Source organism: Anolis carolinensis, chromosome 6 (genome assembly GCF_035594765.1).
Source record: "Anolis carolinensis isolate JA03-04 chromosome 6, rAnoCar3.1.pri, whole genome shotgun sequence".
NCBI classification, from domain to species: domain Eukaryota; kingdom Metazoa; phylum Chordata; class Lepidosauria; order Squamata; family Dactyloidae; genus Anolis; species Anolis carolinensis.
Window position 1 is genome coordinate 110,992,717 of NC_085846.1, and position 22,975 is coordinate 111,015,691.

The window sequence follows — 22,975 nt, forward strand, 5'->3', positions numbered from 1 at the left end:
GTGTGGTGACATAACGGAAAGGCGGGAGCGGCGAAATGGTTTGAGCCAATTGGTGGAGACGAATCGATAGCGAGTGAGCCTCTCTTCGTGTTTGTGTTTTTCAAAGACACCGGGGCTGTCCAATCGGCGCTTGCGTTTCCTGTGACGTATAAGAAGGGCGGGGCCACCTTCGGAGAGTAGATGGAATGACGCAGCGAAATATCCCTCCCGCTTTTTTTTCCTAGGTGGGCGTAAAAAAATAAACCACGCCCGCTCTCGTGACGTGACCGCGGGAAAGCGAGGCCCGCGCGCGCGCCCGCCCGCAGCCCGAGGTCACGTGAGCCGAGCGGCGGCCGTTGCGTCGCCTCAGCCAGTCAGTCGGGGAGTGAGAGAGCGAGGGATCGGCACGTTGCGCGCCTTTCTCCTCCTTTTCTTCCGCTTCTGGGTCGGCGTGGTTGAAGGCCAGGCCGCGGCGGGAGAATCCCTCGGAAGGCTCTCTTTTCCCCCGCTTCTTCGCTGCTGCCGTCGAGGCCGGAGCCCTTGATGTGGTTCGGGGCCCAGCGGGGAGAAGATGCCGCCGTCCAAGTCCCGTAAGATCGCCATCCTGGGCTACAGGAGCGTCGGTGAGGCCGCCCCCGCGATTCAGAGAACACTACGATTACTATTTGGGGGAACTCGTGTCCATCTAAAACAGGCCTGGGCCAACTTGGGCCCTCCAGGTGTTTTGGACTCCCAACTCCCACAATCCCTAACAGCCGGTAGGCTGTTAGGGATTGTGGGAGTTGGAGTCCAAAACACCTGGAGGGCCCAAGTTGACCCAGGCCTGATATACAGCATATATTTCTCACCAATTTATATCCGGAGTAACCTATGCGAATAATAATTTATAATTTCAGTATAATTATTATTATATATGCACCTACAATAATTTGCAAGTTATTATTATTATTATTATTATTATACACAATTAGATTAGTATACAGCAAGCAAGATCACACGTCAGACACTTCCCAAGTGTCTAGGACTATTAGTACTATATTATTGATGCACCTATAAGAATTTATAATTTATTTGAATGTTATTATTATGAGTATTATTATCTATGCAACTGTGTAAGAATATACAGTTTATTTGATTACTATTATTATTATAAGAGAGGGTCAGTTATATACAGGGCACCCCCTCAGTGGATGCAACCTTATGATCCTGTAGTAATAATCACCATCATAATTACTATTTGGGGAGATACATGTCCTGCTCATGTACAGCATGTTTCACCAATATATAACCATTTATATTCTTGGAATCAATTTCTTAGTATTCTTATTAGGGAAAACACATGTTTTGGTCTTGAGGGTGTTTCGACATTTATATCCAGTGTAACCTACCCCATCTATACACTTAAAGCAATTTATAATTTATTTGAGTTATTATTATTATTGCAAAGGGGTTCAAAGGTTGTGTACCTTATGATCCTGTAGTAGTAACAAAATAATTACTATTTGGGGAGATATGTCTCTTGCTGTGTGGGGGAATTCATGTCCATATACAGCAGGCATGGGCCAACTTGGACTTCAACTGCCACAATTCCTAACAACCGGTTGGAGTCCAAAACACCTGGAGGGCAGACCCAAGGTGGCCCAGGCCTGATATACAGCATGTCTTTCTCACCTATTTGTATTCTTGGAATCATTTTTTCTTATGTCTTGAGGGCATTCCGACATTTATATCCAGAGTAACTTATGCACCTATATCAATGTATAACTTATTTGAAGAATAATAATAATTATTATTATTAGGGAAGACAGGTGTCTTGTTTTCAGAAGGGCCGTTGTTTGTAGCTCTGGGAAAAATTGTAATAATAACACAGTCCAATCCCAAAAAAATCTATTTTTTTAGGCCTGTCCCTGGGGTTATTTGGGGTTTCAGATCCAGAAAATTGCATGGATACCAAAATCTATATATGCTCAAATCTCATTGTCTAAAATGTCCTGGTAAAATGGTGTGTCCCTTATATAAAATCAAGACACGAGTGATTGAATCAGTAGACATAGAGAACCGAATGTGCTCCATTAAAGACATCAGTAGTAGAGACAGGGTGCAAACTGACAAAAGAAAAGGGGGGAGGCTTGCCCCAACCCTACATCTTCAGTTCAGACTTCAATTTTTTGTGCAGGGATGTCTGTATGAATGCCTGATATAATACTGTATTTTAAGATGGAATGTGTGGTTCTTATTTATTATAATTTAATTTATTCCTCGATGTAATTATATTTACTCAAATTTCGAATAATCAGTGTGGCTACTATTCCCTGTCAAAGGGTGTGTACTTTTGTGGGGGAAGAGAGGGGCATCTTGCACATGTTTCTAGATTCTTTGCAGCTCTTCAGGCTGATTTTTGCAAGAGATATGGGATTGAGTTGAGGATTTTTTTGTTCGTGCGTTTGCATTTCCCGCCGTCTCGGTGCCAATCTTGGCGTGAATATAAATCCGATTTAAAACTGGCTGCCTTTTGCTCGCCAGAGCATCGCTCTTACTACAGATGGAAGCTTATTTCTGTGGGAATCTATTCCACGTCCTTTCCCTCTCTGCCAGCAGCCTCTCCAGCAGCCTCTACTAGGATAGACAGACGTCTGTAATTGCCTCTGTGTTTTATGTGGAATGTGGAAGATGATCTGTTCTCGGTGACTTGCTACATTTAGAAAACCAGCTTCTTGTGCAATATTTTGCCATTGTTTAGTTTCTGCAATCACAGATTTGTGTTAAGTGGTCTGAAATAATGCATGCACTACTTGTAAATTATGCAACACCCTTGTTAAGGGCTAAAGGCATGTTAAGTAATATTATTGTGTTTTGCTTCCTCAAATTACACTGGCACTCCTTTTTCTAAAAAAGTCTGAATGGTTAACATCAAAATGAAGTAATTTCCCAGTTGAATTTACCTTCTTTGAATTGGGATTTGAGCTTTCACTTGATAATAAATAGGTGAAAGGTGGCTTTAAGATAATGCTGTTGAAGCATCCTGTTACATCATCTCGATAGTATGACAAATATCTAAATATAGTTAGTAAAAGCCTTTGCTCTTGTGTGCTGAAGGTACTATTTGAATTGGAACAACTATTATACATTTGTGAGGAACTGAAGTTCTATTGAAGAATACAGAAACAACAGTGATATGTTACTGAAGCCATCTTTCCTGAACTTGTCCCATGGGGAAGACAGACAGTACATTCCATTGCCTGTGCTAAATTTAGTCCTGAGTTCAGATCTCATTTAGACCTCACTGCTACATTTCAGCTCTATTTTGTCCATCCTCTTCCAACAATAGTTCTGAAATACTGTGAGAAATGCTAATGTGTGTAATATTCTGTGATCCATTGATAGTTTCACTGTGAGATGGGAAAACCCTACAAATGAACCCCTTCAAAAACTTCATATCCTCTCCTTCCTTCCCCTCCCCATTTAATTCTAGATTATGTTGTGAATCTTCCACATCTGCTGGAGATCATGTGGATTTGCTGCTAGGCTGGATATCTTTCCATACATCAACTTAAATTATCTCCTTTCATTGGAATGAAGAATCAGGTCCATTAAGCTGCTGCTTTACCTGTCATTTTATTTCACCTCTTCTCTTAAACATAGTCTATAGATCAGTTTTCACAAAAAGACTGTTTTTGGTATGTGAAACTAATCCAGCCCCCCCCCTCAACCCCCCCCCCCCCAAAAGCACAATTACTATATCTTCAAAGCATTGACTTCATAAAACATCTTAGGTTAGATAATCTCAAGATCTGTTAAAAGATAATACAAGGAGTTTGCCATTGCATATTCGGATTTTTTTTTTTGGTTGTATATAAGGAAACTAAATGAACAAAATCCTAGGCTGTAAAGTAGAAGATAATGATTTTGTCAGTAAAATGAAACTTCATTGTGACAGGGAATTGTTCATGTGTCTGGAAGATGTTCATTGTTCATTCTCTTTTAGCTCTCTTGAAATCAGGTTTAATCATGAGATGAAAGTTCTCTTATTCTGCTTTCTTGAACATTGAATATTGTCTGTTTTCTCACTGGGTGGGGTGACAAGATCTAGTTTCCCTTAGTGTAACGGCAGAACAGTAAACATAGAGTAAAAGGTGTGTGTTCTTTTATTGGTTACTGTAGAAATTTGTGCCTTGGCCGAGCAAGTAAAAAAACTCACATCTTAACATGCATTTACTTGTATTATTTTCCAGGGATAGTATCATAAATGTGATCATAAAGTTATCGCCAGCAGGTCACACATGTTTTCATTGCTTTTATTTGTAGGTAAACTCGAGCTGAGAGGCCCTCTTCTAAATCCTCAGCTAACTTAGCAACAGTGAGAATAATGGACAACTACTTAATACCAATAAAAAATAGACACCTCTGCTTTCAAAATATTTTGGTGGCATGTCAGAGCAGGTATTTTAAGATAAGACAACATGGAACCATTAAGTTTTTCTAGGGGTGGTAAATGATTTCTAGGGATGCATTGTGGTTTGTGAGGGCCACGTCTACAAGTTGACATATGGCAACCACATATATTTCATTGTGTCTCTTAGACAAGGAATACTACCAGTTTCTTTTAAAAAAGCAACAACCATTAATACCTGGTATCCAGTGGCAGTTTTTAATCCAAATACTTTGATCAGGCACCTTTAGGCTATATATAGGCTCTTTTGTAGATGTCTAAACAATGTTTAAATAGCATTTCTTTATACATAGTGTGCAAAATATAATTGTCAAGCAGTTGTACTTGGCTATACTTCCCACTGGGTATAATATTTACTTTATAGTGAAATTTTATTTGCAACCATAGATATGTTTATCAAAGATAGTTTTACCACGATGTTTGACAACTACTTTTTTGCTGGAGACATGTAGGGAATGTCTGCAAAGCCAATTTGTTGCAGGTGCCTGACCTGATAATTTGAACTTAAAGTGGAATTGAAATGATGTGCTCCTTGATTTCTCTTTTGTTCTTAAGGGCTCAAAAACCTTTAAACATTTAAACCAGTGATTCTCAACCTGTGGGTCCCCAGGTGTTTTGGCCTTCAACTCCCAGAAATCCTAACAGCTGGTAAACTGACTGGGATTTCTGGGAGTTGTAGGCCAAAACACCTGGGGATCCACAGGTTGGGAACCACTGATTTAAACAAAGGACTTAAAAATTTTTTTTGTTCTGTGGTATGTAAGAGTGATGATAAGGAGCAAGGTGAACTGGATTTTAAAGTTTGGCTATGCATACAAACAAAGTGAATGGCAGTATATAAAATATAGTGTCTATTCTAAAATTAGGTCATTTTTATCTGAAATAAGAAGTCCCAAAGTTGAGATGCCACTAGTGTTGTCTTTCCCAATAGGTTTCCTTTTTTAGTTGGATTTATCATATAACTTGGAGAGAAGAGAGTGCAAAGGCATTTATCGGAAACATAGACATTAATTTCAAAGGTTTTCATTTCATTTTCTTATCTTGTGAAACTATATATCTTAGAATAAGTTTGATTTATCTTGGTGACTCAGAATGTTTGAAAAACATGGATGTTTGGTTTATAATTTTGTAATATTGAAACATAAAGGGAAAACTATATGAGGATATGAGTAGTCAGGCAGTGTTTTCATATCAGCCCAGTGAACAGGTATTCTGATTGACATTCAGTACTTCAAACATCTCTGAACTGTTGCAGAAAAAATGGCAATAGGTCTAGGGAATATTTTGTGTATTTAATTATTATCTCATAGGTGACATCTCTCTGCCATTGTAAAGTTATGTTTAATTGAGAAGCTTGACAGCATGTTCAAGTAGTTGCCAATTTCATTCAGTATGTACTTTGGAGAGGAAGAAATTGTGAATCAGTGCAATGGAATAATAGAACTGGTTGCCATAGCAATTCTTTTTCCCTTCCCTCTCAAGTTCTAGTGGAATGCAGAGGAAGTCCAGGTGAGGTAGTGAAGTGAATGAAATCTAAAACTGACATATTTCTCTTGTGCTGTGACATCAACAGATTCTTTTGGTTTCAAAACCCCTTTATAAAGTGTTCTTATTGTGAAGGAGGCACATCTTAAAACTATTTGCATGTCTGGATCATGTTCTAATTGTCATTTATCTCAAAGGTTAAGAAAACCTGAATGAAGAATCAAAATGCAGCATATTCATTCAAAATTTCACTAACTGGACAATCGCCAGTAGTCTGTCATTGAACACAAGAATTTGTACCTACCCATTCAGGTTTTATGAGCTAATAGGGCCAAGAGGATTTAGGGAATGGAGGTAGCTTTTTAATATGAAGTTCAGGCTAGATTGACTTCAAGGCAAACATCATAGAATACTTGAAGAACAGGTTTTCCAATCATTATAAATCATTGGACAGCATGAAAATAGCAGCCCTGCAAAAAAAGAAAAAGAAAATAATAATCCTGTAACATTTGTTTATTTAGCGATGGGACTTTTGCTTGAATGTGGATCTGAAAACAGTTTGCAGCTCCGAAAGAGGCAGGCCCCTGTTGCAATTCTCTTTAAAAATATAATAAGGATGTTTTTGTAAAGGGGTTAAAATGAGCTGGATGTTTCATACTGGCATTCTGAATTAGAATTGAGAGCGAGGGGGGGGAGGGGGGAGAGGTGCTCCATGGAGGAAGGATCCATATCTTCAAATATGGATCCTTCAAGTATATCCTCATATCTTCAAATATAGAAATTAAATTGTGATTTAATAATAATAATAATAATACTGAAGCTTTATTTCTATCTTGCCCTGAGTCCCCATTGGTATAGGGCAGAATAGAAACAAAGTTTTTTTTATTAATATTCTTATTAAATCTCAGTTGAATTTCTAAGCTTTGGCATTTTTGATAATCATGAGATATAATCATTAGGGTTTTTAAAGTCTGGTTTATGCTAGTTTAGTCTTGAATGCTATGACTGAATAGGAATTATTTTTATTGTGTTAATTTTGTGAATACACTCAGAAGCATTAGACACATGGAGTGGGGGTGTCCTAAGTGTGTAGAGTAGATTTTACTAACCTGAGTAGATTCTGGAAACAAAATCACCAGATCTTTCAATAAGACAATTGAATTAGCTGTTCAGCTAAAAACAGTACTTTGCCTTTGGGAAGGGGTTACATTGAGTTCATTTGCTGCTAGTGTCCAGATCTTGCTGTTAAACAGAATGGCTGCTCCTGAATAGTAGTCTGAAATGTCATCTGTAATTAAAGCTTCAGTTTATGCTTGCCTGTCTAGTGGCAATTTTTTACTGCAGTGAGCTTGTTAGTGGCAGCAGTAAACACTAGAGGCAGTGTGCTTTCCTGTAATATCGAGCCATAGGAAGGGTTGTTTAAGGACACTGTGCTAGAATTAACTCCTCAGTTGCCTGCTTTAAACTTCTTAGTTTTTCTGCTCCTACTTTCAACAGGGCTCGCCCTTTCGGTTGGACTATAAAAATGTATATAGAATGTCGCATTTAAATAATAAATCGTTTCTCTTTATGTAAAGATCCTGACATAATTTGTAACTGTCAAATTCAACTTAGCCCTGACCTTCCAGGTTGATGTAAATAGGGTAATGTGCATTAGATCTCTTTGTAAGATTGTCTTGCAGTCATTTGTATTGTGTGTCTTTATACTTAAGAGTAAAATGAAATGAATCACTTATTCAGCACTACCTTGGATATTGTGAGCCAGATGTCTGCCTCTAATCTCTCTAGTTTAATTTATGTATTTCGTTACATAATCTCGTTTTCAAAGTAATAACCGTGATTGTTGTAACATAAAAGGAAAAGGGGGGGAGGAGAAAAAAAAAGAATCTCTGTATTCTTAGCTGACCAATATATTGCAACTTGTTCAACATGCAATTTGTGCTGCATCTCATGTGGGAATGAAAATGATGGCCATCTTTGTCCTTACATTCTGCTAGTATGTAGCAGAGCTTAATGAGCAAAGAGACTCCACTTTCCTTAGTTTAAGATTTAAAAGGAACATTAAATGGATTATTAAGGTGTTTGGATTGATATCATGACCCCAAGGGAGATGTGCTGGCCTCTTTTCCAGAAACTGCAATTTTTACAAAGATTGTTCATTAATGAAATTGTTTATTTTCTTCAGTATAAAAGGCTTCAGGCTTCCAAAAAATTCAGGCTCAGGTTTTTATAGACATATGAAGAGAGTATTTATATGTACTCATATTAATTAATTATTTCATTGTATTTATATTCTGCTTTCTCCTGAGTACCCAACACAGCTCACAACATTAATCAAAGTAAATTGTAGCTAAAACTCAATTATAATAATACAGAGACATTTAAAAAAACTTGAGAGCAACTACAAAGAACCCGTCTCTAGATTACCTTGCTGTTTGAACAGTTGAAAGAGGGCTCTCATTCATCCTAAAAGTTGAGATGAAACAGAGAAGATAAAACAGCCTTTGTGGCGAGATCCTTCAAAATAGATGGACTGATCACATTCAGACAGCTTTAACTGAAGCCTAAAATAATTTACTTATAGACGTTTACAGTTCCTATTACAGTGTTCCCTCACTACTTTGCGGTTCGCTTTTCGTGGACTCGCTGTTTCACAATTTTTAAATAAACACTAAAATAAAATTATAAATCATAAAAATTATGATTTACAGTGGTGGAGGTCTCAGTCGAGTGCGGGCGGTGGGGTGGAGAAGGAGCCCAAACGGTAACGGGAGGAGGCGGCAGCACCATGTTCCCCTGCCTCTTTCTTGCCTTCCTCTCTCCCACCCTCTCTCCCTCTTGTATTTACAACCACCATTCTCTGCCTTTCTTCCACGTGCAAAGGATGTGTACAAAGAAGGCCCTTCCCCCTTTTTAGAGGAGTTTGTGGCATACTGTATAGAAACACTGGCAATCTCTTTGAACATGCTTAGAACAACTTTTGCAATTGCAGTCAGCATACTTGGTTCATATTGTCTCCATATTTGAATCAACAAGAGGTTGAAAAATTCTACTGTGTGCTTTTGTCAAAAATTTATTTTGTCAAAACCTGTGCCTAGAACTGCTTGAGCAACCAGAGATAGCCTTAATGAAAGGCCAGAAGACTTGCACTCTGGTCTGATTACTGTTTACCTCGAACATAGCAATTTTCTCTTTATTCAAGATTTGAAGCTGGTTTACAGCATAGTCTCTTAAGAGAGCTTTACAGTATTCTTTTTGTATCTAGGTGTTAGAACAGAGTTTATCTGTTCATTTATTTCTTCCAAGATGGAATTCAAGCTTATTTAGCATACATTCAAATCAGTAACAAAGAAACAGTAAAGGGACATGGGAAACCAAATATTAACTCTGTATGACACAGAAACATTTCCTAACACTAGAAGTCTATGTTGAATTCTCTTTAGCCAGTTAGTGAAGTGTTTCTACAGAGCTGAATTCTTTCTTGCATTTTCAGCAATTATTGTCACCTGGGTAGATTAAACATAAGAAAAGGTTTTTAAAAGTGAGCTTTTGACCTTTATTTTGGCTATCCCCTTTGCAGCCCCCTTTTACTGTTGTGCTGTTGTTTCATTATTGTAAGAATCTCATGCAGCATCCCTCTCAGAAGAACAGAAAAGAAATCTAAGACATTGGGTCTGTGGAGTGATGATAAAAGATGAGTGTATTCTCCTTAATTTGGTGGTGGATTATAACTGACAGAAAGAGGTTTGCTAGAGGCAAAACTGTCTCAAGATATAAAGCTCTATGGAGTTATGGATAATCTTGTTACCTTGTCCAGTGTAGTGGCTTTCAGAGTAGAGTAATAATAGAAATATGTAAAAGAGTTGTAAAGAATTGTGCACTTAAATTAGGGAGAGTCACAGTGAGGATAAAAGGAAAATGCAAGAATACATCATTTGTCAGGAGACTGTGATGTTGAATAGTCGCTGATCAGATTACAGTATTAGTATTGTGATACATGTATCCCAAACTTGGAGTAATCAATGTATACAGTATTGTCTGTTTTTTCACTGTCAATATTCTATAAGAATTCAGCACTGAAGAGTATTTTACTACTAGCACAAGGGACAGTAACCGAATGGTATACGTTCCAATCTGCTGTTTCTCTCTCTGTGCCCTTCCACACTGCCCTTTATCCCAGGATCTGATCCCAGATTATCTGCTTTAAACTGGAATATATGAGTCCCCACTGCAAGATAGCCTAGGATCAGATTCTGGGATATAGTGGCAATGTTGGAAGGGCCCTCTACTGTCATTCCTTTGTAGGTACCTAATCTACTGCTTTAAACCTGGAAGTCAGTTTTATGCTACTGTGGATAGCTTTTTGTAAATCTTTAACAAGTGAAAAGAGAATACAAAGATTTTAAAGGTGTTTAGAATTAATTTCTGAAATTCACTACAGAGTAGAGTGGTCCACAACATTTTTTTTGGGGGGGGGATTCAATAATCTTTTGGAGAGATATTTAATGGAACGGGTTTGCTTAAGATCATGGAGGACTTAAGCAAAAAGTCCACTAAGTGTAATATTGGGATAGTTTCTATTTTGAAACATATTCTGAAACAATTTTTTCTAGTTTAGAAATATACCATATGTATGTCAGCAAAAGAAGACTGGTACCCAAATGACTGGCATTTCCTCCCCCCCCCCTTTTTTTTTTTTTTTCCTTCATGTCTGTTTTTTCCTGCTGCAAAGGAGAAGAATGGCTTGGGGAGAAATGAGAGGCCATAAAAAAATTAGACATCTAAGGAAGACTAAAACAGAAAAACAGCCACAGGGTACATTTCTTCCCCTGTTCTGCTGCCACAGCAGCCTACATAAATATGTTTCAGACTGAAAGCTATTCAGCCCTCAAAGCTATTCCATGTAGAAATATGCCATGTATTTGACCTTCTCATACTATTTGTTGATAAAACCTCTGTATTGAATCTGAGTTTATGCTTTCTGACTAATTTTAAATGGTATAGATTTCATGCCTTCTAATCTCTATGTTAACAATACATAACCCATTCCTCTTGCTCCAAATACCATGAGTGCATTCCCCAGTATATCTTGACCATGGCTACTTTCATGCCAATTTCACATAGATGACTTGTTTCCTTTCTGCTGCTGACAGCAAGGAAAGGGCAATCTGTATCAAGATTGGTGGGATGAGGAATAGAGAACGTTTTTTTCACTTCTTCCCAAGAAATCCTGGTACATATTGCTCTTTGCAGGCTGATGTGGGATGGAGAAGCAGCTCTCCACTCACAGCAAGGAAGGAAGAACACTGGAAAATGTGTGTTCACACATGCTTGTCTGCAGCTCAGGTTCTGTATCAGATTATTCCCTCTGCAGCGAGCCCTGTGCTAAATCCGTGAGTAGCTGAATCAGACTACAGGCAGATCTGCTTAGTTTATCAGGAATGCAAGTTCCTAGAATTTTAGAATTATAGTGTTGGCAGTGATCCTAACAGTCATTTAGTCTAGCCTTTGGAGTAGTGAATGTTGTGCACAGCTGGAGTGTGCTTGACAAACAGTCACCCAAGCTCTGTTTTAAAAATTCAACAGAGGAGAATTACACACTTTGCAAAGTTGCTTCCTTCACTGTTGAACAACTCCTTCTATTGTTTTGTTGAAATTAGCTCCCACCTTTTAGTTCCAGGGAGTTGAGCAGTAAATTCCAATCCAGGCTGATTCTTGATTCCCACGATTTTGAAATGCTGAAATGATGTTCAGAGTAAATTGACCACGAACACCCTTGGATTGTTGCAAATGTTCCAATGCACAGGTAGGCATGTTCTTGAGCTGCTTCTCTGATCAGTTCTTACTTCATAGCCAGTGGTTAAGGATGATGCCAACTGCAATCCAACAACATATAGAGGATAACCAGTTACCCAGTTTGCAAGAATAAATTGTATATGAACCTACATAGCTTTAGAGTTGTGACTTTTTTGTTTTGCAGATGGCAGCTTAACATGAAATGCCAGTGATCTGAGCACAGGCAGAACATGTCAAACTCTGAAGATGCAGTGTTCTTTTATTGTTCCCACTCAAAACTGAAAATAGTCAGGAACTATTGTGCTGTTATTCTGTTTGCCTCCAATGTTGCAGTATATTCCTGTGCCATTTGGTCAGCCCTGAACTATAGCTGAGCATGTTGCTTGCCTGCCCACACTTGGTTGCCAAAGGGCCTGGAAGCATGCACATTGTGTAACCCACGTCATCTTGAATGATACTCTCTTTCTTCCCTCATTCTAATCCGGTTTTCTATTTGTCAAGTAAGTAATTTAACTTGGGTTATTCAGATTATAAATATTGATTCCCTTTTCCAGTCTAGTTCTCTGTGAGGTCCATATTCTTTATCTGGTGTGATTAGCACATTTTATTCACAGATATTCGCTGACCTTGCAGCACCTACAATACAGTTGTAAACACTGGATTCTGCCTCTGACCATACTTCACACACAATCTGGATTTGCGCCAAAATAGTTTAATTTAAAATGTATATTAATGCTATCAAATCTTTTGAATGAAAAATGGATTCAATCAATTGAGGAAAGGCAGTTTCTGGAGAAAGGTTTTTATAATTGTTCCAACATGAAAATTGTGAGGTCCATCAAATGGGGCATGCAAAATTCTGCCAAAGTGGTGTCAGAAATTAGTAATGTCTTTTGAGTGTATGTGGATACTTTGAAGTAGCAGTTGCAGAAATACAGGGAGAAAGTGACAGGTAATAGCAGAAGAGGAGTTGTCTTTCTGTACCAGAACAAAAGGCTTGACCTAACAGAATTAATCTCTACCCGCTAGTGGGGACAAAAGTGTTCTGGGGCACACAAGGGTTTCCCTTTCAAATTATCTTTGCTTTGCTACTTCACATTAAAGTAGTAGTTGCAGTGATACTATATCTAGACAGTGTATCTGAGAGAGTGTATTCTGTGCTTTATTATTTTTCCACCTGTTGGCTGGTATATATATTTTTTATTAAGGAATAGAATGTCAATAAATGTAGTGTGTAGAACTTGAACAGAATACAGCACTGAATTTCTGCTGCCAGAATAGGGGAATCACCCTTTTGTTGCAGTTTGCTGTGTACCCCATAACTTGCTCAGAACGACTAGGGAACCTTCCAAAGCTCTTATTTGGGGAAGATGTCTGAAACGTGTGAAGAGAGCAAGAATGAATAAAACATTAGATTTAGGTTATTGTCTGACACAACTTGTGTATTCCCTGAGCAAACAGTTTCATATTGATTAATCATCATGGAAAAGGTAATAGGGAGTGGAAGTGTTATAATGGCATATTGGTTGTTATCTTCATTTCAGTTTAATCTTTCTTTCAGATTAACTGAAATATAAAATGCAGCTGCAGAGTGTGCACACTGGAGCCTAAAAAGGGTAAACCTGTGCCCAAACACAGTTTATGATCTTGCTTTAGAATTATGTTGCCTACTGTTGGCATACATATCAGGCAGGTGCTAGCAATGGTTTCATGAGGAGAGAATCACTGTTCACAGGAAAAAATGTATACAGTAGCTGTATCTTAAGAGTTTACGCTCGTCTAGATATCTAAAATAGTGATAGGCAGCTTATGTTTTGCCAAGCTCTAGTGTCAAAAGTTTCACCTTGTAGTAGAATAAGTTTATAATTACCTGGGTTATAGGAAAAAATTATGGTGTTTGGAAGCCCTAGTTTTCACAGACTCATAACACCTGATTACAAAAAGTTAAAACCCAGTGTTTTCACTGTCATTACATTTCAAAATAGCTCTCAGGAGTAAGTTGTCAAGCTATTTCTCAGTGGGAACTATAAAAATGGCACATGAGGTTTATTTGAGGTTATTGCCAGCTCTTCATATTAGAATGTGATATTTTTGTGCTCTCAGTCAAGCTGTAGTTGGAACAACATAAAAAGACCATACACATAAACAAAATTTCAATATAAAAAGATATTCACTTGGTATAGAAATCATTCTGACTTCAAGGAGCAGGGTGTCTATATATCCGAAGAATTTGTACCATTCCACTTAGTTCCTTTTAAGTAATTTGCTGGTTTTTCTTTCAGGTATTGAATGGTGCAGTGGTTCACTAGGAGAAAGGCCTTTCATGTAGAAAGTTCAACCCTTGATACCTTCAAACAGGACTTAAAGAGACTCCCCAAGAAGGGGAGTCTCTTTAAGCTGATTATAGCTGATTATAGATAAAAGATCTCACCCACATTCTCCCACACTGCAGTGAGATTTTTGCAGTGAGAGTCTCTGTTGGTGATAGTGAAGGATATTTGAAAGCCTAATTGTGCTGTAGAGATGTTTTAGGGAGGGGGAGGGCATGTTTACATGTCTGAATGTAGACTGAACAATCATATCCATGGGGCAAGTGCCAGAAATGGGGTGCTCTGTCCATCTGCTATAGCACAGTGCACCAGCTTGACATTTTTGATCACAATCAATTTCGCCCTTGGGTCCAAAAAAATTATTTCCAGGAAAGTCACAGCCAATGTTTATAGTACTAAGCTAGATGGATCAATAGTCTGACTGGATATAAACCCTCTTCCCGTATTCTGATTGGGCCTTTTCACTTAACATTTGTTGAAGTCATTTTAATGAGAGTAGTGTCCTGCTATCCACAGGAGGTCTGATTTGGAACATCCTTTGCCTGAGGAGCAAGTTATATGTGTATGTCTTTCTCTACAATTTAATAGAAGAGGTAAGAGTAATCTTCTCCTCAGTTTAGTTAGGAGTTTAAGGATTTGTAAGCTGTAGTATAGGTCTAGCTAGAAAAAGGAAAAGATAAATTTAAGTAAAATTTTAAACTTTGCATTCGAGCTTAAGATGTATTATACGTTTTTTTCATATTTGTGTAAAGTGAAGGAAATCACTAAGACAATCCAGTATAATAAGACTCCTGTGGAGACCATGAAACTCATATCAGTAGTTTTGTTTAATTATGCCTTGGAAGAAATTGATTTCTAGGAATTTATAGGTTCTTCAGATGATTCTATTCTGTGTTTCCCCCAGAAGTTACCATAGAGTCATCCTGAAGAACCTAACAAATTTCTAGAAAATACATATCTTAGAATTTCTAGATCCTCCGGGGTAACCTTATAGTATGCCAGGACTGGAAATCAGGTAATTTAATAGTGTTTGGTTGTATCTGTGGATTCAGGTAATTATGGTTTAGCTGGGATGTATCCCTTGTGGATATGTAGGTCTTGCTATATCTACATATTCTTGTATGGTGTAGGTATCATTATTTTTTTCTGATAAAGGTTATAGCACTTCAGTGTTAAGAGAAAGCCATACTTTTCCTTCCAGCTGTAGCTTGCATTGTAATGATCTGAGAGATGAGTGAGTAATACAAGAAATGCTGTTTGAATGTGCCTGTGATGTTCGAAGATGAGCAAGTGATGCGTTCTGTATACATCAACTCTTAGCTTGTCAAACGTGTTTCATGTTTGAAAAAAATGGTACACTCTTTTATGAGAGACTTCCTAGCATTTTTTTTTTTAAAAATCTTCTACGAAGACATCTGTCTCTCCATATTTTGACAGGAAGCTTTCAGATTGTACAATTAGTGTTTTAGTCTTTAAATGCAGAATTTTCACTAGGCATGTATTAACACAAACATTACCTATTAAGGTTTACTTTACTGTGTTTTTTCTACAGGGAAATCATCTTTGACTATTCAGTTTGTGGAAGGCCAATTTGTTGATTCATATGATCCTACCATAGAGAACAGTAAGTAACTAAAGTATTTCCACAGGCATGAAAAAAGAGCTCTTTCCTAATAACTTGCCTGTCTCATTTTTTAAAATTACATTGTTCCTCCAAAACAAGTGGGGCAGTGTAACTTCCAGGTTGGTCCCAACTTTTGGAAGTTACTCTAGTCTGTAGATGGATATTTAAAAAGAGAGCACTTTCCAAAATGTATTTGTTCCAAAATTGAGAATAACATTCTGTTGCTGCTGTCATACCAATCTCTGTCTCCCCATGCTTAGTTAACAGTGAATCCATTCAGTCTTGCATAGAGTGACTAGGACTATAAACTAGGTAGTTCCTAGATATATAAATGAGAGTAAGCTTGGAACTCTCTCTTAATATGCACTTAATATAGCTGACTTTGCAGCATTTTGAATAATTTCTTACTGCTTCCCGGAAAACAGTAAAGGTGTGGCTGTGAAATCATTGTTGTTGCAGTCAATGATTAAAGGCAAGGGAAGGAATCTTGCAGCCTTCCAAATGTTTTGGGCTGCAACTCCCAGCATTTTTAATCCTTGGCTATACTGGCCTAGGGCAGCAAGAATATATAGCTTGGTAGTATTGAAAGGTTTGAATTCATGGAAAGCGAGTGAGCTCCCTCTGTCAGCTCCAGCTCTCCATGCGGGGACATGAGAGAAGCCTCCCGAAGGATGGTAAAATATCAAACACCCAGGCGTCCGCTGGGCAACGTCCTTGCAGACAGCTCGTTCTCTCAAATCAGAAGCAGCTTGCATTTTCTCAAGTCGCTCCTGACATGAAAAAAAAAATTGGAAGGTTCATGTTTTCCACCACCCTTGCATAACTAGATGTCCTCCAGATACATAGAGTAACAGTATCATCTCCAGGGGAAAAAAGCAATGGTCATGTTGGCTTTTTATTATAGCGATTGTAGTAACCCACTCCTGAGTAGTACACGTTTGGGTAAGGCTGGTCTTGGAGCTATTTTAAAAGCATTCCAAAGATGTCACTGAAATGGAACCACTTGCAAGCATAAAAATAGTGCTTTGACCTGTTCTTTATGCATGTTAGTTCTTAAAATCACATTGGATCTAAGACTCTGTTAGGTTTAAAACTACATCTGAAAAAGTGCATTTAATTGATATACATTGTTCCCTCACTGCTTCACGGTTCACTTTTTGCTTTCTCGCTGTTTTGCGGGTTTTTAATAAACACTAAAATAATAGTATAAATCATAAAATAATATTAAAAATCCCTTATAAATCCCTCTTTCTACTTCCTGCCTAAGGAGAAGCCTAAGGAAGGGAGAGAAAAGGAGGCTGAAGCAGCTTTGTTTTCGCCTCACAAGGCAGCGGCAGGAGGCGAGGAGGGGACAGAGACGCTACTTGCAAATACACAAATATAGAGACCCTACTTCGCAGATTTTCACTTTTTGCGGGTGGTCCTGAAATGTAACACCCGCGATAAGTGAGGGAACACTGTATAAAGCTCATTGTGATTATGTACATGAGCTAACCTCAGTCTTCCTTAAAAAATAGACACTCAAAATAAATAAAATAAAATACCTGATCAGGAAGTATGTTATTTTAAAAGGATTTTAATATTTGCTATGACTATATTCATTGTAAAACAGCTTATTTTTACATGGTATGAAACAAATTAAATGCATTCAGTGGGCAGGGACTTTTTAAAAACTAAAATGCCCTTTTCTCATTTGTCTAGCATTCACAAAGCTGATTACAGTAAATGGACAAGAATATCATCTTCAAGTAGTTGATACAGCTGGGCAGGTATGTGATCTTTACAGCCTTGCTAGTCTTTCCAGTGCTAATACCTTTTAATTGATATGGTTGTACAGAAGACTTAGAGGAGGAAGCAGCAGGGTTTGAGACTTTGAGACTTTTTCAAGTGGAAATAAGTCTTAATTTGCCCTTTACAGCAGGCGTAGAATCCATCCAGACCCTGGAGGTTCATACCACCCAGTTTTTAAGATGCTCCAGGAGGTCTCAATATATTGCTCTTGCCATTTTGGGCAACCAGAAAAATACTGTGTTACTCATATTTACCTTTGGATGTTGGTTATTTTGCATTTTGGGGCCTTCCCCACTCCATAAAAGCATTTGTATTTTTGTAATTTTCCCCCAGCTCCTTGAAGGACTTGGGAGGTCATGGAGCCTCATTTGTCGTCTCAGTCGTTCAGTCGTTTTCGACTCTTCGTGACCTCATGGACCAGTCCACGCCAGAGCTCCCTGTCGGCCTCATTAGATCACCCAAAGATCTCATGCTTGGGCTGTATGTTTCCCACCCCACTATACTGTCTGGTTGCAGTTTGTGTGACATTTCTAGAGAAACAAGTAATTAATATGTTGTATTTCTTGTTAATTGCCCTAAGCATTGTGTAAGCATCATAAGCACAGAATGTAATTTTCTTCATAATAATAAAATCAACATAAAAATCATAACAAAGAGAAAAATAACAAAATCAAAATACTAGTTGAGCCCCCTTATCTGAACACCTGAAACCCTCCAGAATCCAAAACTTTTTGTTGTCAGCCAGTTTTGGATTTTTTTTTTTAAACCAGAGTATGAGGTGGGATTTCTTCAAATCTGGGGGCAGAAAGAAAAATTATGTTCTATGTGTCATTTGTGGTCCATCTTACCAGGTACTGTTGTACCTGGATTATATGCCTCTAGAAGTTGTTAGTGATAAGTTACCTTTTAAACAAAAATCTTTTTTAAAAATTACATAGCACCATTGAACATGAGTAGATGATCTAATTCATTGTTTATAGAAGCAGAAATATAGTACTATAGAAATAGTCTATTTTGTTGCGCCATATAAAACTTATAGGTAACTTTCAAGGGCACTGCATTTGAATTAAGGTTAATAGTTCTCAGTTTTCAATGTTAGCCCTCCATTATAACTGCTAATTGTAAACTGAAGAGTGAATGAGCATGCCATGCCAATATAATGTCAGTTTTCCCAGATAATGTCTTGTATTTTCAGCTGGGTCGTTTGCTGCTGTTTTAGAATTTCATATAGGAATTGTAATCCTTCAGCTATGCAAGGAATTCACAAGAACGCAAGACAGAGCCATGAAAGGATGTTGGTACATGTACATTCATGCATGGCATTTTAATAATGCAAGGATTAAACATGCTTAATCTTAACCCGGTTCTTCAAGCTTATCCATAAGCTTCTTTGGGCACAAAACATTAACATGCACCTTTTTATCTCCCAACAGGATGAATATTCAATATTTCCTCAGACTTACTCTATAGACATTAATGGCTACATTCTTGTTTACTCAGTCACATCAATAAAAAGGTATGCCTGACTTCTTCTTTTGGCTCTTCAGACTTTTCCCCTCAGATGTTGTTGGACTGCAGTTCCCACCAGCTGTAAAGATCTGGTGCTGAGGCATGATGAAACTTGAAGTTTTTATCATCCATATGCTTTGCATTCTTTCTCTAAAGCAATAGAAAATTTTAAAGCACAAACACTTTATATACTTTTTGCTTAAGGTTTAGCTATACACAAGAACTATATTGAGTTACTCATTTCTATGAGTCTCTGTATTGTTTTGTGGCATTTAGGGAGCCACAGGGCATTACTGCATATACTCCTGTATATATGTAAAAATCAACTTCAAAAACCTGGGTCAGTTTATCCATGGGTCATGGGTACTGTATCTTAGCTATTATCCTAAGAAGGAAACATCCCTTTCTCTGAGAAGAGTGGTGAAAGTTGTATAATAATAATTGCTAAAAAAAAATTATGTTTCTGCAGAGCTGTAGTATAACATGCTGTGCCTTGAGTAGAGGCTGTTATTATTGTCATTTTCAGTTGCAGTCAGTGGTGCCAGGCAGTATTGCTGTGCCATGTTGTGCACTGATGCAGACCAGTCAGATGCTTGAAAGTTAGAGCATCTGACATTGCCTTAGTTAATCTGCTGCTGTCGCACAGACATTGTGTATTCTGTGGGTATCCTTTATTTTTAAGTAGAGAAGATTTATCTAATCAAACACATATAGGCCCAATATAATTCAGGGTCAGAAAAAAGGAATTTGTTTTTTCTGTCATTTTCCATACTTATATTAATGTGTAAAAGTGAAAAGTGAATTAATGTGTAAATGTAAAAAGTGAAGCTGGACAGTTTGCTTCAGACCTGAATAGTCTACTAATTTGCTCTTAGCCTTTCCTGCCTCCTGAAAGAGAAACCTTGGCACCATCTCAAAGCAATTAAGTGATTGAGAATCTAAGGCATATTACTGTGGATAGGAGATTGCTAATGGGATCGAGAGACTTTCACCTTTAGCCCAATCACTTAGGAAGTCATCTGTGGCATTACTGACCTACAAGTGTCCAGAGACCTGTGTAAAGTGAGAGGGCAGCTTTGATCGATTTGCAGCATGCGTTTAGGGCTTGGACAGATCTCCTTACTAGTGGGCAGTGTTTGTGAACACATCCTACCAGCCAGCAGAGGGCAAGAATCTTAATAGGCTACGTAACCTTGGCTCTTGTGTTAATATTAAGGCATTCTCCTGAGCTGGAAATTTCCTTTGCTTGAGCTCCATTTTATTCACTGGGACACAATTATCACTTTCTCATATGTGTGTGCTCTTGGCTGCAGGGTGGCAGGAAAATAATTTGCTTTGTTATAAAAGGATTTAAAAATAGACTTCTTGTGTAGCAAGATGGCTAAGCGTGTTTATGGTCTTTATAAAAATATTGATGTCATATTTTTAAAAGTTTCCAAACTGGTATGCTGAAAACTTTGAACTTGTGTTTAGAAGTCTTGAGTGCAGAAAACTGCTTCCCACCTTTTTTAAAGACCCCACATACTGGGAGTCTCAAGAGTTGTGTTTTCGGGTTGCAAAAATTAGCATGCTTAGATTCCCTCGCCAAATAAGGATGTTTCCGATCTTCACCAACTTCACATTTAAGCTGTGAAAGTTGTGTCCTGTCCCATCCAACATTGAATCATAAGCTATCCATGGAATGGGGCAAATTTAGCTCATAAACCACTTTTGCCAGTATGAACCTTGCCACTGCTATCTGACTCAACCTTGTCCTGCTACTCATTTGTCACCCTGATACTTGCTGCATCCCTTATGTAGTTTCCCTGTTCTGCTTAGGGTGTAAGTTGCTAGCCCTAAAATAGGGACGGGTAGTGTTTGGTCCTTATATTATTAGGCTTCAGCTTTTCCTCCTCTGTCAGCTTAGGCTATGCTGGCTAATACACTCCAGATTCTCTAGGAATTGTGGGAATAGTTCTAATACATCAGAAGGTGTCAGATTGGAGAATGCTGTTCTACCTTGCTTTTGCCTCTGCTTTTGCAAACCTGACATAGCACACAAAAAGGAAATGAGGAAATGCAGCTTCTCCCCTGTTGCACTTATGTCCTGCCTGCCTTCTAGCTTAGGGCAAAGGCAATGAGAAGCTTTAGGAATCCCCGAGAACTTGTTGTCCAAAGGATAGAGAGAAACACTGTTTAGTCACATCCATTTATGTTGAGGTGGAAGGCAAATAAAAGAGCAACGGCTGGTGATTTCAGATATACACTACAAACTAGGTGGGTTGGGAGGAGCTGAGGCCATGAAAAGTTGAGTTGTTAGTTCTTTCTATTGTTTCAACTTTGCAATAATTGTTTGATAATTTTTAAAGATGATTGGGAGTGGGAGTTTAAAACATCGGTGTTATCAAATGCAGGAATTGCAGTGCATGTACATAGGAAATATGTTAATTTGTCAGATTTGTGCATAGGAAAAGTAAAGTATGTTCAGGCCTCTTTTTGTTAATTGTTTTTAGATCGCGCCATGATCAGTTGGAATTCTGATATTTCAGTTATGGATTGTTTTCCTTTTCAGTGCCTATCACGCCATCACAATGATGAGTTTCTAGTTTTCTCTTTTTCTGTTTACTCCTCTAAAATGAACTCCTGACCCAATTGACTGGCAATAATCTGGTTTTCAATCCTTCATGTTCAAGGTCACATGTCTGCATAAACTCTAGTGCGGTTGTGCAACTCATTGTCATGTTGATGGATATTGAGCAAGGGAATTTCCCACTGAATTATGTAACTAGTCTACATGGAAAGTCCTCTTTACCCTGACTTTGCCATTTAAATGTTTAGCCATCACATGCTTTAAAGCTCAACACTGTAATTCCTTTATTATTTATTCACACCTCTTTGTTACTAAAAAAGGAAATCCAGGCTTCAGTTTTTCATTTTCAGTTCATTATGTTAAGAAGGAAATATTTATTTTCTAACTTGAATATATAAATGTACATGAAATTATTGTGCTAAAAACTACTGGAAAGAAAATGATAATGCCACCTACAATTTCACTTCCTCACACCCGCTCCTATATTTTACTTATGGGGGAAGTAATTATATGAGTTTTGGAAAAGCTCCCATCTCCACACCACTAACACACTTAAAATGAAGGAGCCAAGGTCACAAAAGAAATACAAACAAAGGCAGATGCAAGATAGAAATATATTGATATTCAAATAGGTTCATAAAGTCACATGCAGATATAGTTACTGTAGTAGATCTAGTACTTTAATCCTGATTTGGATGGAGCAGAGTGGGCTATATGTTGAATAATTAATACTGCATTGCTTTGAATAATCCCTCAAAAACCGTACAATTTAATTCAATAGAAGTCAAAGCAGTTTTATTCTTTAGAGAAAATAAATATTTTAAAAATGTTTCCATATTGAGTCATATCTCACTGCAACTTTAACAAATGTTTTAATGTATTGGAATGGCCTCTGTTTCAGGCTGGAAAAAAATTACTGAAATATTCTAAAATTATTTAAATACTATTACAAACAAAATAATCCTTGATATATTTTCTGCCCTGTTTTTAGATAGTCCACTTTTGAGCCTTTCCTCTTCCTTCAATCGCTTGCATTCTTCCACTCTCAGTCTTTAACTTACTTTAAATTCTTCTTCACCTCCATCATTTATTTTATTTTCCACAGGTTCCTCCTTTCTTAGGTCTTCCTTACTCTTAGGTTCTCATTTTCACATCTTTGTGTCCAAACAGCTTGTTTTGTCTGGTCTATCTTCTGTATACATTCTCTGGTCTGCCATGTGTCTCTACTCTCATGTAATTTCACCTCTGTCCTTCCACAGTTCCAGGTTTTTTGTATTTTCTGTAGTGAACCCATTTTTCTTTGTGGTGTCTCTTTATTTTGTTCACAGAGGCCGCCTTTTCCTGCATGTGCACCATGAGGCAGCACTCATGGTCCTCTTTCTCCTCCGTCCTTCTATTCCTTAATGACTGTCATGCTTATCAGTACAACCGCCATATATCTC

The 22,975-nt window shown here is 37.8% G+C and overlaps 1 protein-coding gene across 2 annotated transcripts in view; it reads left to right on the top strand.

The window, feature by feature from the left end:
- The first annotated feature begins 242 nt into the window (after positions 1–242).
- The window catches only part of rheb (Ras homolog, mTORC1 binding), a 28,855-nt gene continuing 6,122 nt past the window's right edge, over positions 243–22,975 (top strand). The window contains exons 1-4 of one of the 2 annotated variants that reach the window (XM_062957520.1): positions 243–602; positions 15,593–15,664; positions 17,366–17,433; positions 18,889–18,971. In XM_062957520.1, the coding sequence (XP_062813590.1) occupies positions 551–602; positions 15,593–15,664; positions 17,366–17,433; positions 18,889–18,971 (275 nt within the window). In that variant the 5' untranslated portion in view covers positions 243–550. The remainder of the gene's footprint in view (positions 603–15,592; positions 15,665–17,365; positions 17,434–18,888; positions 18,972–22,975) is intronic. The other variant, XM_062957519.1, reaches the window with a different exon arrangement.